Source organism: Zootoca vivipara, chromosome 7 (assembly GCF_963506605.1).
Source record: "Zootoca vivipara chromosome 7, rZooViv1.1, whole genome shotgun sequence".
In the NCBI taxonomy this organism is placed as follows: Eukaryota; Metazoa; Chordata; class Lepidosauria; order Squamata; family Lacertidae; genus Zootoca; species Zootoca vivipara.
In genome coordinates this window covers 76131942-76148854 of record NC_083282.1, presented here as the reverse complement: position 1 = coordinate 76148854, position 16913 = coordinate 76131942, and the positions used below count along the sequence as shown (strand labels likewise).

At 44.0% G+C, this 16913-nt stretch overlaps 1 protein-coding gene across 8 annotated transcripts in view; it reads left to right on the top strand.

Moving 5' to 3' along the window:
* SULF2 (sulfatase 2) overlaps positions 1–16913 on the top strand; it is a 294763-nt gene that overhangs the window by 241318 nt on the left and 36532 nt on the right. For 7 of the 8 annotated variants that reach the window (XM_035124105.2, XM_035124104.2, XM_035124103.2 and 4 more), the window contains 5 exons: positions 1680–1830; positions 5408–5583; positions 12729–12857; positions 13160–13216; positions 14203–14332. In XM_035124105.2, the coding sequence (XP_034979996.1) occupies positions 1680–1830; positions 5408–5583; positions 12729–12857; positions 13160–13216; positions 14203–14332 (643 nt within the window). Of the gene's footprint in view, positions 1–1679; positions 1831–5407; positions 5584–12728; positions 12858–13159; positions 13221–14202; positions 14333–16913 lie in introns of those variants that run through there. The other variant, XM_060277289.1, reaches the window with a different exon arrangement.

Genomic DNA, 16913 nt, shown 5'->3' with positions numbered 1-16913 from the left:
TAATTTAAAAAACTGGGGAAACTGCAGCCTGAAATACAGAACCCTTGCTCTGTTGACTAGGCAAGGGCAGAAGGCCAGGTATTTACACTAGTCCCTGCCAATCCAGAGGCTGAAGTCTGGTTGCCAGTGATTGGTGCCAATGATGTACACGGCTATTCCCCCTTTGCACCTAAAGAAGGCTTTGAGATCTGAGTTATAGTAGGAGTTGTGTAGCTCACTAGGATGTAGGGACCCATTTTCTGGTCAAGGGACCCCCAGTTTGAAGCCCAAAGCCGTTGCCTATCTGACCAGACCAATCTCCAAGATTCTGCAGAACCAGACTCTCGAGCTAGTTTGCTGTTTCAGATGCTCTAGCTTTTTGCTGCTGTTAAGTGGGATAGGAATTCCCTTTTACAGCTCCTGGGATGGGAAGATCCCTACCTCAAGGCTACTTGTTCAAGCAGGGAAAATGGTAATAGCACCATCCAGCTTTTTTTTTTTTTTTAAAAAAAAGACTAGTATAGAGTAGAACATCATTTTAAAAGCTGGCTATTGGACTGAAGTTATAATAAGCATTTTAATGCCCATAGTTTCCTGCTAAATGCTCAGGTAGTCAAGCTTAAATTCACCACAGATGCTAAATAACATAGTAGAGACTCTCCAGCAGTCTGGATAGTTATTGTTAAGAAACCTGCGTGAGCCACAATCATCCGTGCAGAATGAAATTGGAATAGCTATGTCATTCTCATGCTCCCCAGTTAGAATGTTAGCTGCCTAATGCTAAGCTGCTACAGTTGAAATATATTCTCATTTACTCTGAATGATACTTGCTATTTCAATAGGCTTCAGTTTGAGCAGAGCAATTTTCCCGTTCCTGGCTTTTAGATAAATCATAAAAGAGATTTATAATGTTTCGCTGTCTACCACAGAGAATGCAATCCTATCATGGAGGGTTATTCCCAACAGGGAAAATTGCCACTCCTGTGTGCCTCAAACATGCTTAAAGATAGTAGAAGCCACAGTGGTAAGGTTCATTTGCACATCCATTTTCAGGGAATGAACTGTATTTGCATTAACTTGGGTGTGGCAAGATAGCAGCTGGGCTTGTTAGCTTGGACCCTAACTTCTTCCATTCAGAATTCCATTCACAAAAATTGCCTTCACTCTGTAGCCACTTGGGCTCCCCAAAGGTTGGCATACTGTACAGTGTAAAAAGCTGTGGAAGGAGAGGGAGCATCTTTTAAGATTTGCCTACTCAAGGCTGTACTCAAGGCTAAGTATACAGAAGCGCCCAAACCTACTTTCGAAAGTGGAAGCTGTTGTTCTCAAGATGCTGAAATTGTCAGGACACAATGCTCAATGCAATGGATAGAATTCAACATCATGTTCTTCCAGTCCCATCTGTGCAAGCATTCCACCTTACCAGATAGAGCGATACCCTTCTCCGCTGCCTCATGCGCCATTCTGGGGGTTCTCCCAACCCCCAGAGCCATTTGGAGGGGGGGTGCAAGGGGAGGAGACAGGGGGAGTCCCATTGCACAAATGGAAGTCCTTGCATGGGTCTTCTGCTAATGGGACTGGTTAGATGAAGCCTGCCCTATGTTTTTGTGGAACTTGTGCAGAAACTCAGAATACACATTTTAGGATGGGTGGCATGTCATGTTTATTTTACTGACAATTGATTTTCTCTCTCTCTCTAGCACACCCAGTTATAATTATGCTCCAAACCCAGACAAGCACTGGATAATGAGGTATACTGGCCCCATGAAACCTATTCACATGGAATTCACCAATATGCTACAGCAGAAGCGCCTTCAGACTCTCATGTCTGTGGATGACTCTATGGAGGCGGTAAGATTTATTGCAGGCTTCCTCAACCTCGGCCCTCCAGATGTTTTGAGGCTACAATTCCCATCATCCCTGACCACTGGTCCTGCTAGCTAGGGATCATGGGAGTTGTAGGCCACAAACGTCTGGAGGGCTGAGGTTGACGAAGCCTGATTTATTGTCCCATTCCACAAGTCCTACATACGCGCCCTACTTTTCTATCCCATCCAAAACATTAGTTTAAGTGTTGCCAATATAAGCACAGATGCAATTCATCACAGGGCCTCCACTTCCCCATTTGGTTTATAAGGTTTGAATTGCTCTGGGCAGAATGGCAGCACCAAGTCTTCCCAACTTCTCTTCTTGGGTGTTAAGAGGGAGCCCATTTGGTAGGTAGTTTTGTCTCCCTTGAAAGGTCAGGACTGGAAACTCAGGAGAGGGCATACTCTGACATTGCCTTAGCTGTGGAATTCCCTCCTCACAGAGGTATGTCTGGCATTTTCATTGTATAGCTTTCATCATGTGTTGAAGATGCATCTCTTTAGCCTCTTTTTACACCTTAGGACTCACCCTATTCTTCTGACTGTAAATTGTTATTTTAACATTATTTATCTAGGTGTTTTTTGATGTGTTTATATGCTGCTTTTTTGGCACCAGTTTAGAACAAATTAGAATCACAAGTAGAGTGGGTCCCAATCTATCTCAAATTTCAAAGGTGCATCTTCAGCTGTGCAGTGAAGGGGCCGGGTGCACCTTTGTGTGGGAGGATTTCTATAATTTGGGGGCTGCCTCCAAGAATGCCGTCTCCTGAGTCATGCCCCCCACCAAGCCACTGAGGGTAGCAGAACTACCAAGAGGGGCCCTCCTGCTGATTGTGACACCCAAGAGCAGGCATGTCAAACCTGCGGCCCTCCAGATGTTTTGGACTACAATTCCCATCTTCCCCAACCACTGGTCCTGCTAGCTAGGGATCATGGGAGTTGCAGGCCAAAACATCTGGAGGGCCGCAGGTTTGACATGCCTGCCCAAGAGGGTCTGCAGAGAAAGAGGTGGTCTTGTGGTTCAGGGCAGGTAAGAAATCCATTTTATAATAATCATAGTGCTATAAAATATTCCCTATAGCAAAACATCCTAAGTTGCCTGCTGTGTAGTTGCAAACAGTGCATAAAGGGGAAATTGTACCAAAAGCCTTGCTTTCTTTCTTCAATAGTTCTCTGTTAAGTAATATGTACTTAACATGCCACCGTTTTTCCTGGTCAGTGTGATGTGCCAGAAATGTGCAGACAATGCTTAGGCTTGATGCCCATGTCAGCCATAAGTTTCTTGAGTAGGAAATGAATGTAAAATAAATGGACTCAAATCCCCCTTTTTGTGGGTGATGGTCCAACGATGACAACTGAGCCAAGCAATATCCATAGTCTGCAAGAATACATGGCAAACCTGGCACACTTTTTATGGGGCAAACGTTTGTAAATAGCTCTGTGATAGACCACATGTGGTCTCAGGTTCAGTCACTGCTATGTGCAGTTAAAAAGAGCATGGGTTGGATGTCTAGGAAGGACTCTGCCTGCTGCAGATTTGGAGGAAGATCCAAAGCTTTGTGTGAGAAAGGTCCCAGATTTATTCCCTGTCATTGCCACAGGGGGCTAGGAAAGACCCCTGTTTGAAAACACTAGAGAGTTCCTGTAGACAGCACTATTTACAAGAAATAGTATTGTAGATAGTAGTGAGTTTGATTGACCAATGGTCTGGCTTTGCTATGATCCACCATCAGGTTGCTTCATAGGTCCAGATATCTTCTATAACACACCTCTCGTTGGCATCTTGATTGAACTCAAGCCTGTGATATTAGAACAAAGTAAAACGAACTGTTCTGTCAGGGCCAGGCCAAGACATTTTAGCACCTCAAGCAGACCCCAAAATAGCCCCCTTCTCCACACCAAGGAATAAGGGAGGGAATAAAAACCAACCTTGGGATCTGCTGCCCCTGTGGATCCTGCCGCCTGAGGTTATGGTCTCACTTTGCCTCAAGGGTGGGCCGGCTAGTTGTGCTTCTGTGCTCGGGCAATATTCATCCTGACTGGCACCTTCTGTGAGAATTGATGGGCTTGTTTTCAAGCCTGCAAAGCTGCCAGTCAAACATGGAGGCAAAACAATTTATTGCTGCCTTATCTCCCAGCATTTCTGCATTTTGTTTGTGATTTAAGTATAATGCAGGCACCCTGAGAAGACAAGGTTAAGATTATGTGTAGGTCCTGCATCAGCCTGTTTGTGATTATGGTGATTACTATTACTGCTGATTGGTGGTTTGCTCTGGGAAGATATAATCTCTCTCAAGTGCTACTACATACACTTGGAGAGGCTTGCCATCAGCTTGCTGAAATTGATGACTTGCTTTATTTTTAACTTCAAGTCAGCAAGCTGGGATTGAAATTGTAATTATGAAGAGGCTCGGTGAATTTTGAAATGCATTCAGCTAGTCAAGCCTAACCTTATGCTTTGTCACAAGTGCATTCCAAAAATAGTTGTGGCTTGACCTGCTTTTCTAAAACAAACAAGGAGGTATCTGGGTCATCATAATACGTCTCGGTTTCCCCTCTCTATTTCCCATAGACAGACAGTACATGAAGGAAAGCAACTTTGGAGGAAGATGTGTTAACACAGGGTACACAAAATTCCATAAAATTTGGGGCCGTAGATGGGGTGGCTTTAACCCTTTACTTCCACTGCGGTGCTTCTACTGTGGTTATTGCCTTAACTGCTCATGGTTTGCTGAGAGCCCAACAAATCATGATGCCTAGTTTTGATGTAAAGCTAAGCGAGGTATTGTGGTTTGTATTCTCCCAATGCAAGCCAGGAGGAGTGGGGAGGAGCCAAGCAGCTGCCCAGTAAGCAGTGGTTTATGACTTAATGTAACTTGCAAATATGGCCAAACTAAACGGCCTCGGTTCAGTATACCTGAAGGAGCGTCTCCACCCCCATCGTTCTGCCCGGACACTGAGGTCCAGCACCGAGGGCCTTCTGGCAGTTCCCTCGCTACGAGAAACCAAGTTACAGGGAACCAGGCAGAGGGCCTTCTCGGTAGTGACACCCACCCTGTGGAATGCCCTCCCAACAGAGGTCAAAGAGAATAACAATTACCAGACCTTTAGAAGGTATCTGAAGGCAGCCCTTTTTAGGGAAGCTTTTAATGTTTGATGGATTTCTGTATTTTAATATTTTGTTGGAAGCCGCCCAGAGTGGCTGGGGGAACCCGGCCAGATGGGCAGGGTATAAATAATAAATTATTATTATTATTATTAGTCATGATTTGTGACTCATTGCAGTTCCATAATTTGATTTCAGATCATTCATGTTGCCTTTTTTAAAAAAAACAAATGCAGTCTCAATAGGACCCCAATAGTTTCATGTTTGTTTTTATTTATTTTTAATCTCTCCCCACCTTCTCTTCAGCTGAAAGGGAGCAGCTTGCACAAAAAGCCAATATAACTGGTATACATTCACCAAGCTTTTCACTGCCCTTGTACCTATATACAAGATTATTGTGTAATACCATACTGTTTTGTTCAATCCAAAATGTTATGCTTCTGTTTCATTTCAGATTTACAATGCACTGGTTGAAACAGGTGAACTGGATAACACATATGTAATATATACGGCAGACCATGGCTATCATATAGGGCAATTTGGGCTGGTGAAAGGAAAATCCATGCCGTATGAATTCGACATCAGAGTCCCCTTCTATATCCGCGGTCCAAATGTGGAGGCTGGATCCTTGTAAGTTCATGGGGCTTTGTGGCATTGGAGTAATTAAGAGAATCCTGCTCTGGTTGGTTCTGTATTGCCTTTTGTAAGATGCTCCGGAGTTGGCATAGTTTTAGCAGTAAATCTCATAAATCTTTTTTCTCCTCGCCACCCTCTGCACATCCATTTATAGATAATTTTAAATGCAAACTCTTAAATGTCTTTTTATTTAATGATAAGCAAAAAATGAAAAGACGGAAGAGCCAGGGATCATCTTTCTCCAAAACATTTATGGAGCAAAGTGTGTTTCTGTAAGGTTTTGCTTATTTCTATGGGGGAAAGGACTTGATTTCTCATAACAAGTTGTGTTCCTATCTCCAGAAAACACTTTATTTTAGTGCAGGATGTGTTGTTAAAGTGTGATATCTAACATTGCCCAAGCAGTCTTCAATCATGCAGTGAGGCCTTCCCTTCCTCTGCAGCCCCCTCCCCCCCCCCGGCTCCAAATTCAGAGCAGCTTTTGAGCGGAGGGGACAGGAGAGAGGAAAGGAAGGGGAAGTCTTGTTGTAGGAGTGAAGTTTGTTCTGCTCATGGGTGTTTCACCCAAAGTATTTGCATTTCATTGGAATTATCTGTATCAAGGCTAAAGGTGCAGCCAAAACATCCCCTATCCCAGATCCATTCTCATTGTCTTCCTAGCACTACCGTAGACAGCTCACATACATGCTACCCCTTGCACTGAGAAAGGGGGAATTTAGACCTGTGTGAAATTCTGTATGTGAAGTCATTTCCTTTTGTTTAAGTTTGACGGTGCAGCCTATGAGGCTTCCAAATAATATTGTGTAATGTTCACAGCCCTAAGTGCATAGCTGTCATTAGAGGTTAATTAAATAATACAATGGAATCACTGTTAAGGAAATGAATGCAATATTTTCTATATGTTTCTCTTCCCTTGCAAAAAAAAAAAAGTAAATAAAACAAAAAAGATGACTCATCTCCTTGGTTTACCCTTTGTCAGTGACAGACAAGAGTACAGAGTGTGACTGTTAATTAAAATTGTAACTTTGATCAGCTAAGAAATTACGTAAATATACCTTCTAAGTAATTATTTTAATAGCAAATATTTGCACCAAAGCAATTATTTTGGACACAGTGCCACAATATGGGTGCTTTAATGTATACCAGTATGCATATATTAGCATAATTAGTTCTTGTACTTTTCCACCCATAATACTTTCCTCCTTTTAATATAGAAAAAGTAATGCAAGCCAGCAACAATATTGCGAAGATAGCAAAGCAGCAACAATCCCATTTTAAAATAATAATAAAAAAGAATATTCACTGGGTTTTGAATTTAAATGAATTTCAACAGTCGAAGCAGAAAAAGGAAAGAATTCTTTCGTTCTGAAAAAAATAAAATAACCCCCACTGGTATTTCCAGTGCAGCAGGACAGCTAAAAGAAAACCCTACAAACCAAACAGGGGCAGCCTGAAGAATCAGGTGATGTTATAAGCTCTATACTATAAGGAGATGGTCAGAAGTGGTCTGCAATGATATATTTCAATGATTATATGATTATTGCAGTGAGAGCTGAGATTTCCCTACCTATATCAGGGTCAGACTTTGCTCTTTCAAAAACGCCCTCTGTACCCTGCACCTCTCACCTTGCATTTTGCTCAATTCACTATGCCATAGTTGCGACACCCTGCAGCCCCCCCCCCCCCGGCTTGGCACCCAGTGTGGCAGAACCAGTTGCACTGCCATAAATCAGCCGCTGCCTGTAGGCTTCCCAGGACAATTTTGCCATCTTTTGCAAAGCACACAGTAGGTTTGAAGGATGGGCATATATATCCAAGCAGCTCCTGTCTCTCACAACTCACCCTTCCCTGTGGTTTCACACCCTTCCCTGCCTATAATGAGCTATGCACAGGAACATAGGAAACTGCCTTATATCAAGTCAGATCATTGGTTCACCTTTCTCTGTATGGTTGACACCGAGTGGCAGTGGCTGTCCAGGATTTCGGGCAAAAGTCTTTCCCAGCCCTACCTAGAGACATCAGGGATGTGTAACTAGGTCCTTTTGTACACAAAGCAAGTGCTCTTCCACTGAGCTACAGCCCCTCCTGGCTAGAGTTGCACCCACTTTTTTTAGTTGCTCAGTTTCTTGTAACTTTCCCATTTCTGTTTAGTGCACAAGCACCAGGCAAAAACACAGGGAATTGCCATCTTGGCATGCCCCTAGCCCTGAAAGCAACCTGTTTGTAGCTTCGTAGCTTCTTTTTAGATCCTGAAAACACCCCATCATTTTAAATCGCCAGCAAATTATGCCGTGCGCAGGGCCATCTTAAGCCTATCCAGCGCCGTGGTTCAAAGATCCCTCTGCCGCCCCACCCGCCCTCCATTTCCAGAGTTGCTGACCTTTTTACAGCGCTGCCAGCAGCTTTGCGGGCCTGGAGGAGGCGGACACTGGCTGGAGGGCGGCTCCTCCGGCGGGGAAGAGGCGAAGGCTCTGAGCACGGTACTGCTTCAGTGCAGCAGGCGAGGGCACCACACCCAGCCTCTTCCTCTTCCCTGGCACACGTGCCTTGGTGGCCATGGCAGGCGGAGCCTCCGGGTGCAGCGCTGTTTTGGCGCGGCAGATGAGGGTAGTGGGCTTGATGCCGGGAGGTGCCGTGTCCAGCCTCTGCCACTTCCCAGGTGCCCTCCAGAACTCTGTGCGAACTTGCCGCCCTGGTGCCCTGCGCCACTTGCCTCTATGGGCAAGACGCCCCTGGCTGTGTAGGAGCCTCCTCTTTCAGGGTCTTTTGAGTGTCAAAACCAATATCTAAAGACACAATAAGTCAGAGCTCATCCCCGTAGAGAAACTGGTTCACGCACACTCCAAAAGGTGATGTATGAACTGTAAAATTGGTACAAACATGGAATTTCTGTTTCCATAAGGAGGGAAATGCCCACTTCAGTATCAGCTTTGCTAATGTGAGCTGCACCTTCTATTTTTCATATAAACTAATCACTGACTGTCCCCGTTTATCAACCCTGATTTAATAGCAGTTGCTGTAGTGAGGTCTCATTACCATAGGTTCATTACTTTTACCCTGATGCGCTACACTGCATTAACTAGTAATTAAAATTAAGCTGCACTTGTCAAGCAGATGAACAAATGTATTATCTTCAGTTCTTGTCATTGTTTGTTTGCTTTCAAATCCAGTAATTCACAAGCGGTCTCATTCATTGCTGCAAATTAGAATGCTGCTGCCTTGCTGTGCTGTGTTTCTGAGCTGGAAATCTGTGCAGAAGCAGAGAACTATCCATATGGCTCTGTCTTTGAACTGTAATTTCTCCTTGTAAATTTATGGCAAGTGTGTTCTTGTCCTCAAAGATCTGTTTAATTTTTGTTTTGTTTTTTTGTTTTTAAGGCTTAGTTTCTTTATTTTTTTCTTCTGCTTGTATTGTTTTTGTAAGTACGTACCTTAATTGGAGCTAGTATCAGTTATTGATTTAAGGACTGGGCTATGAATCAGGCTCTGGTTTTGAACTTTGATTCTGCCATGAACTCAAGTAGGTGGTCTGAAACAAGGCACCCATGTTCTTTCGACCCCAAGCCCTCTGCCTCCCCCAGTTTGCAGTATGGATATAATAATACTGAGCTACCCTACAGGGTACAGGGACGCAGGTGGCACTGTGGGTTAAACCACAGAGCCTAGGGCTTGCTGATCAGAAGGTCGGCGGTTCGAATCCCCGCGACGGGATGAGTTCCCGTTGCTCGGTCCCAGCTCCTGCCCACCTCACAGTTCGAAAGTACATCAAAGTGCAAGTAGATAAATAGGCACCGCTACAGCGGGAAGGTAAACGGCATTTCCATGCAGTGCTCTGGTTCGCCAGAAGTGGCTTTGTCATGCTGGCCACATGACCTGGAAGCTGTACGCCGACTCCCTCGGCCAGTAAAGCGAGATAAGCACCGCAACACCAGATTCAGTCACTACCTTTACCCTACAGGATGGATTTGAGGAATACAGGATAATGTATGTAAAGTGTAGCAATCTCAGGTGAAAAAAATAAATGCCAAAATGTATTATTTTTGTGATGACCAACCAGTGGTTTTTGACAAATAAGTCTGCTGGCTAAAAATGCAAACAAACAAACAACCCCCAAAACAAACAAGGGCCAGAAGAGGACAATTTATACCGCCTTGAGCTCCTTGGAAGAAAGGCGGTACATAAATCTAATAACAAAAAATATAGAACTAAATAGTATTCCTAAATAATTTCCCAAAGTGATAAAGGCTTGGATCCTGAGGAAAGCAACCCTTTTTGTGAGTGTTAGATTCATTCATTGTTCCCATAAATAATACAAAGTTTTAAAAAAATTGCACTCATCCTCCCATGAGAGTGTGTGGGATAATGTAGGGCTATGGGCAGAACGAGCAGTTGTGTTAAGCACACAGCTGCTGCTGAAAATGACAGCTGTGTGTATGTCTTCTGTGATATCACGTTGTTGCATATTTTCCTGGCTGTTGGTGTTGTGGTGGAAAAACGAAGAGCTTCATAATATCCAAATGTGGGTTAAGTTTTGTTAGATGTTATAGAAGGGGGATAATTACCCATCTCCATAGCTGCTGCTCTCAGCAGTAGACACAACTTGTAATGTCTAGCTCTGGCCTTTGGGTCTTCACTGCCTTCTCAATACACCAGCAAGTAGGGAAGGAGGGCTTGAAGGTGCCCCTTAAAGCAAACGTTACGCTGTTTATGGCAGAGTTCAGAACTGACACTGCTTCAGATCCCCAACTGGCAAAAGTGCTTGATCAACAAGCAGGCGCATCAGCCTACCTTCTAGATCCAGTTCCTTGTGTCCAAAGTACAACCAAGGCACTGTATAGCTCAACTCACATAGGTTGCATAAGTCTCAAGCCAGAACCGATGGACAAGCATCCAGAAGTTCTGAGCTCCTAGGGAAGTACACAGAGAGGGGGGTAGCAATACAGAGACAAAGCTAAATTTTCAAGTTCTAAGGCAGGGTTCGGCAAGATTTACCTCACCTGGGCTGGTTCACTCCAACGAAGATCCCACTGTGGGCCAGACCACACGTGAGCGCAGACGCAATTTCTGATATTGCAGAAGTGAGTCCCTGCACTGCACTGCGCCGGTTTAGCGCAGTGCATGGGGACTTGCTGAGCAGGCAGCTCGGTTTGGGGGCGGCTCCTGGGCCAGTTAAACTACCCCTGTGGGCCGCTTGTGGCCCATGGGCCTTAGATTGCTGACCCCTGTTCTAAGGCATACAGTCTGCAGGGCCTAATTGGGGCTTGGAATGCTTAGCTCTGGAATTGAGCTGCTGTACCATTGCTCAGACGGTAATGTTAAGGAGAGTTTATAAGTGCATGTGCAGAATGCAGCATACCACTGGAATATCCACTTAACCCACCCCCCTCTTAATGACAAGGAGATAAAGTGTGGATCTCACAGGTTTGGAGAAACTGGTGAGGAAGCTATGGCCTTATCTGAGTGTTAAGGAATGCTCAAACTTAGTGATTTGTTAAGAACTGAATAAGCACAAGCACCAAGCCCACCTTGCAGATGTTTGGTGCTAGAAGGGAAATTTTCTAGGGTGTGACTCTTCTATTCATTTGCACCCTAGGGGGATTTCCTTTTAAAATTTATGCAAATCTGATTTCCTGGATACCGAGTATTAAGCATTGTTGCAAAATGAGCTTTCTTTACTCTTAGTTCTTCTTCTTCTGTTGTTGTTGTTGCTGTTGTTGTTGTTCAATCAATCAATCAATATACTTTATTCGACTGATAGTCAGAACATTGTTGTTGTTGTTGTTTTGTTGTTGTTTCACCTTTGCTTGCCTGATGTCTGTTACCATCCCCCTGCTGCCATCTACCCTTCCACTGTCTTCTAAATCTATCCCCAGTGGGTAGTGGGATGGGCCATTTCTTTGAATAAAGATGGGGAACCTTTGACCCTCCAGATGTTCATAGAATCATAGAGTTGGAAGAGACCACAAGGGCCATCCAGTCCAACCCCCTGCCAAGCAGGAAACACCATCAAAGCATTCTTGACATATGCCTGTCAAGCCTCTGCTTAAAGACCTCCAAAGAAGGAGACTCCACCACACTCATTAGTAGCAAATTCCACTGCCGAACAGCTCTTACTGTCAGGAAGTTCTTCCTAATGTTCAGGTGGAATCTTCTTTCTTGTAGTTTGAATCCATTGCTCCGTGTCTGCTTCTCTGGAGCAGCAGAAAACAATCTCTCTCCTTCTTCTATATGACATCCTCTATATGACATCCTGCAGTTGTTGGGCTGCAACTCCCATAATCCCTCACCATTGGTCATGCTGGTTGTAGCTGATGGGAGCTGGCCTCCCAGCCACATCTGGACAGCCAAAGACTCCCTGTTCCAAGGGATGGCACCATAGCTCAGTGGTGGGATACATGTTTTGTTTGCATGCATGAGCTCTTAGGTTCAATCTTTGTTATCTCCAGTTGAAAGGATCAGGTGGCCTCTCTCTCTGCCTCTGCCTGAGACCCTGGAGAGCCACAAACAGTGAAAACAGACAATATTGCACTAGTGTAGAAGGACCAATAGTCTAGTGTAGTACAATATCTGTTGTTACTTACACAACCCCACTTCGGTGAGTGCCAATATTATCTTTTACACTGGGTTATCCAGTGCTAGTCCTACTCAGGGGAGACCCATTGAAATTAATAAAACTAAGTTATCAGTGTCCATTAACTTAGAACAACCCACTGTTTCCTAAAACTGCCAGAGCAAGATTCCCTCTTCAGTAAAACTCTTCAGTAAAACCTGAGGTAACCTGAACTACAAGACAAGAATTGATTCTCAAAACAGTGGAGAAGTTTAGGTCACAAGCTTTTTCACTTCCTTCTTTTTCATAGAATTGTAGAGTTGGAAGGGACCCCAAGGGCCATCCAAGCTCTGCTTAAACATCTCCAGTGAGGGAGAGTCCACCACTTTCCGAGGTAGTCTCCCCTGACCTTTCTTTAGTTTGTAAATGGCTTCTCATATTCAGCTTCAACATGTAATTGTGCTTTATTTCCAACTATTTGATGTCAACCCATGGGTGCCTTTCTGGTATTCTGTGTCTTCTGCGGCCTTACGTTGGGGTTACCATTGCATATGTTTGAAAAAGGTTTTGTGAATATGTTTCTTTTCAGGAATCCTCACATTGTATTGAACATCGATCTTGCTCCTACAATTCTAGACATTGCTGGCTTGGACATTCCACCTGACATGGATGGGAAATCCATTCTAAAGCTGCTGGATTCTGAAAAACCGGTCAATAGGTAAGGATGGGAAATGCATTAAAGAGAGCCCAACATTTCGCCAAGTACTTTAAGCCATTGTGATTAAACAATATGTCTGCAACAGGGCTGTGAGTCAGTGGTATTTTTCTATCCCATTTTGTGGAACTTATACAGGCCTTGCCGTAGTGAACAAGAAAAAGTTGCCATATCATCTCATAGCTGAGGCTGAAAATACATGTTTGCCATTTGCTTTCGAATCACACATCTTTAAGGGAGAAGCCAAATCCTGTTAGGGTCCCCAGATCTAGTTCGACTTTCAAATTAAGTTTGGTTTTTTCCAGGTTCCATTTGAAAAAGAAGATGAAGGTCTGGAGGGACTCCTTCTTGGTGGAAAGAGGGTAAGTGATAGGTGGTGGTTGTTTTTTTGTTCTGGAGAGTTCTGACCTCCTAAAGTAGGCTTCCTCAACTTTGGCCCTCCAGATGTTTTGAGACTATGATTCCCATCATCCCTGACCACTGGTCCTGCTAGCTAGGGATCATGGGAGTTGTAGGCCAAAAACATCTGGAGGGCCGATGTTGAGGAAGCCTGTCTTAAAGGATTCATTGCAGCAAAAGAGGAGTTGTACCTTGGCAAGAACGTTAATTAGTCTTTTTCATGCTGCATTTGTGAAATTACTTAATTCATCAAAAAGGCAAAGTCATATATTAGTAGTTTCAATGTTTTGTTGTTGGCATTTTTCATTTTCATTGGAACTGCTGTAAAAAATCTATGAGAGACACATGAAATAGGCAGTCTACTTTCCTACTTAATGAAAATGCATTTTTAAAAAAATATTTCTTGCCTATATTTCCTGCCTTTTTTCCAAGGAGCTTAAAGCAGAGAACATGATGTCCCACCTATCCGTTTTAATCTTCCAAATACCTTGTGTGATTGGTAAAGCTTCAGAGAGTGTGACTGGTCACCCAGTAAGCTTCTTTGGATTGTATCCTATACTGCCCTATGCACGGGCATACTGGGGGGAGCAGGGGTCCCAGGAACACAGTTTTCAGGGTGTGTGAACTAGGCACCCTCAAACAGGCGCCACCTTCCATGGAGATCCCCGTCCTGCCCAGGCGCGTCCTGGCAGGCCCAACTCCTGGCTCCCCATCCTTCCCTGCCTGCTGCCAGGGGTCTCTGGGCCCTGGAAATCATCCTGGCCTTGCTGCCATGTCCCTGGCCCTCCTCACTGAATGGCCACATGGCTAGCGCTCAACCGCTCCTCACTCGTTATTCCATGGAGTATGGTAGAGATGGTGCTCACTCTTCATGAACAAAGATTATGTGAACAACTTCTTGGATGAGGATGCAGCCTTTACAGAGCTGTGCTTGTTCTTCCCTTTTCAGGAAACTGTTACACAAGAGAGAGAATGAGAAAATGGATGCTCAAGAAGAGAATTTCCTGCCCAAGTACCAACGGGTGAAAGACCTCTGCCAGCGAGCTGAGTATCAAAGTGCTTGTGAACAGCTTGGGCAGGTGAGCATCCGCACCACGAGTCTAAGGCATGGCAAGGATTTAGGAGGCTCCTTTACTTTGTTATCCACCTTACAACAGATGGACTGAATATCTTAGAGCTAGCTCTCCTTTCTGTTACTCTTCCAGCAGTAGCGGAAAATGTATCGGCAGGGCAAGAGGCCAAGATTTCCCCTGGAATCTTAGTCAAACAAGGAGAAACATTTCAGAGCTGAATTATGTCTCTATTTCAGTTCCTTCTCAAATTCAGCTTGGTAGACCTTCACGTTCTCTTCCTTTTTCATATTAATATTCATTTCCTTTTTTAAAAGTCCAGGTGTACAGAAAAGGGTCAGTAAATGAAGTTATTGCTGCATGGTTTTGGTACAAACTCTTAATGCAAGTCCCAGGGCACTTCTGTATTCTGCTTCAGTGTCCCCAAAATTGTCCACCTGTTTTCTTTTATTTGTTATCCTGAGAAAAGCTGGCTTAGCTTTTTCTTTTGGGGCACATTTAGGGCTAATCCACACTTCCTTTTGTGTCACATTTTTAGGCACAGGTACAAGTGGATTGTTTTTGTGTGTGTCCCAGCCTGGTGCACTTCATACATTTTGGACTACAACTCCCATCACCCTTGATCATTGGCTGTGCTGGTTGGGGCTGATGGGAGTTGTATTCCAAAATATCTGGGGGGGGGTTTCACTAAACCATAGTTGGGCAGTACATTCTTGAGCTGGGAAAAGCCCAAGGAGGACTGGGACTTGCACATTCCTACCTTCCACATTGCCAGGAGAGTACTTTTGACAACATTTAGTAAAACTAAAAGCTTCTCAAGTCCTTTCCATCACAAGGGGATATGGGAAGGGGGAGCACAGAAGCCAGAGTCTTGCCCGGGGTTGCTCCAACTTGTGTGTGTATGGCCAATGTGACAAGTCTAGTCAAACACAAGGTTGATATTTTTAACAGTTTATCTACCTTGTGTTTCATGTTCCATTCTGCCCTTAGACCTTCTTCCTTCTGGCATTCTGTAATAAATTAGAACAAGGCATGGGTGGAGCCAGGATTTATTTTAGGGGACAGGCTTGGGGGGGGCAGAACAGATTTATCTGCAATGCAATTGGTCACTTAGTTAAGTACTTTGTTTTAGGGTTGCCATATTTCAAAAGGTAAAAACCAGGACAACCCAAAAGTTGTTGACCTTTTTTTTAATTACAAATGCTATGGAATGAATCTTCTGCCTGCAAAGCAGATCTTTTGCCACTGAGCTATGGTTCTTTTTCACAGTTATACAGGCTAACATTTCAACCGACTCTTTATGAATGAACAGTGGTAGCCAATATGGTGCCATCTAGACATTGTGGACTTCAACTCCCATCATCTCTCACCTTTGACCATACTGGCTGGGGCTGATGGAAGATGTAGTGCAACAAGATCTGTAGGGCATCTTGTCTTTGGCTACCCCCTCTGATTGTTACAGGCTATTCAAGATTACTTACGGCAAACAGCCTTCCATCCAAGCATTGCACATGTCACCTTGCCTGTTCCCTTTCTTTTTCTTTTAAAGGTAATAAAATGTTTATGTGGTGGAAAGTGAGTAAAAATAACCTTACTGCTGGCAAAGAGGGAAATGATAAAAAACCACTGTCATCGATGTATTAGTCGTCAAGGAATGGAAGGATTGTTTTAGGGCTTTTCAGTGTGAATTTATTTGGGCAGTTCAGCATGGGATGGAATTGAGCAACAAAGACACCAACTAAACCGGTAGCAATCATGTTGATTAGAATCAGGGCTGATTTTCAAATAGTCACCCTCCCCATCATATATCAAGGCACCTGTTGCTCTGTCTAGACAAAAAAAAACAAGTCTCTTTGTGGGGTGTGGAGAATATGTCTGAAAGATAAAACTGCTCTTACATCTCTGTATAGCTAACCTTTTATGGTGGGTTTTTTATATACTGTAGCGCACCCCCCAAAAAAAATCACTTCTTTTTTTTTAACGTTGCTTAGTTTCACAAAGATATGCATATCTATATGATTTGTGTAGCTATGCATCAGAATGTAGGGAGCTTCCTTTATACAGAATAAGATCTTTGGTCTTGGCTAACTTTATCTGCCAGTTCAGTAAACCCATATAGATCAGGCGTAGCAGCGCTCCCAATCCATGGGCATCAGACGTCTGTAAAGGGCACCCATGCATAAAGCTGTTTCTTGATTGTGTTTCATGCAACACCTATCGCCAGTTCCCAAACCTGTGCATAGAGCCCTCCATGCAAGGCCCCTTTACAGACATCTGGATTGAATGCATATCAGCTGGAGGTAGAACTTGCCACACCAGATCCATCTGCATTCCATACCCATGGATACTGCACATCTGGGCAGTTGTTGCCCATGCATTCTCCTCCAGAGATTCCCATCACTACTTAAATCCAAATGCAGTTGCGGGAAGCTACAATATAGAGGGGCAGGCCAGAGCTAGGTGGAAAGGCTCTTAAATCCTTTTCTCCTCCAGCAGTTATTCTAATCATAACTACCACGACCCCACAGCTTTCCCATGTTAAGGGGTGGGTTGGAGGAGGGAAGAAACAGAGCTACCTGAAAAACAGCTG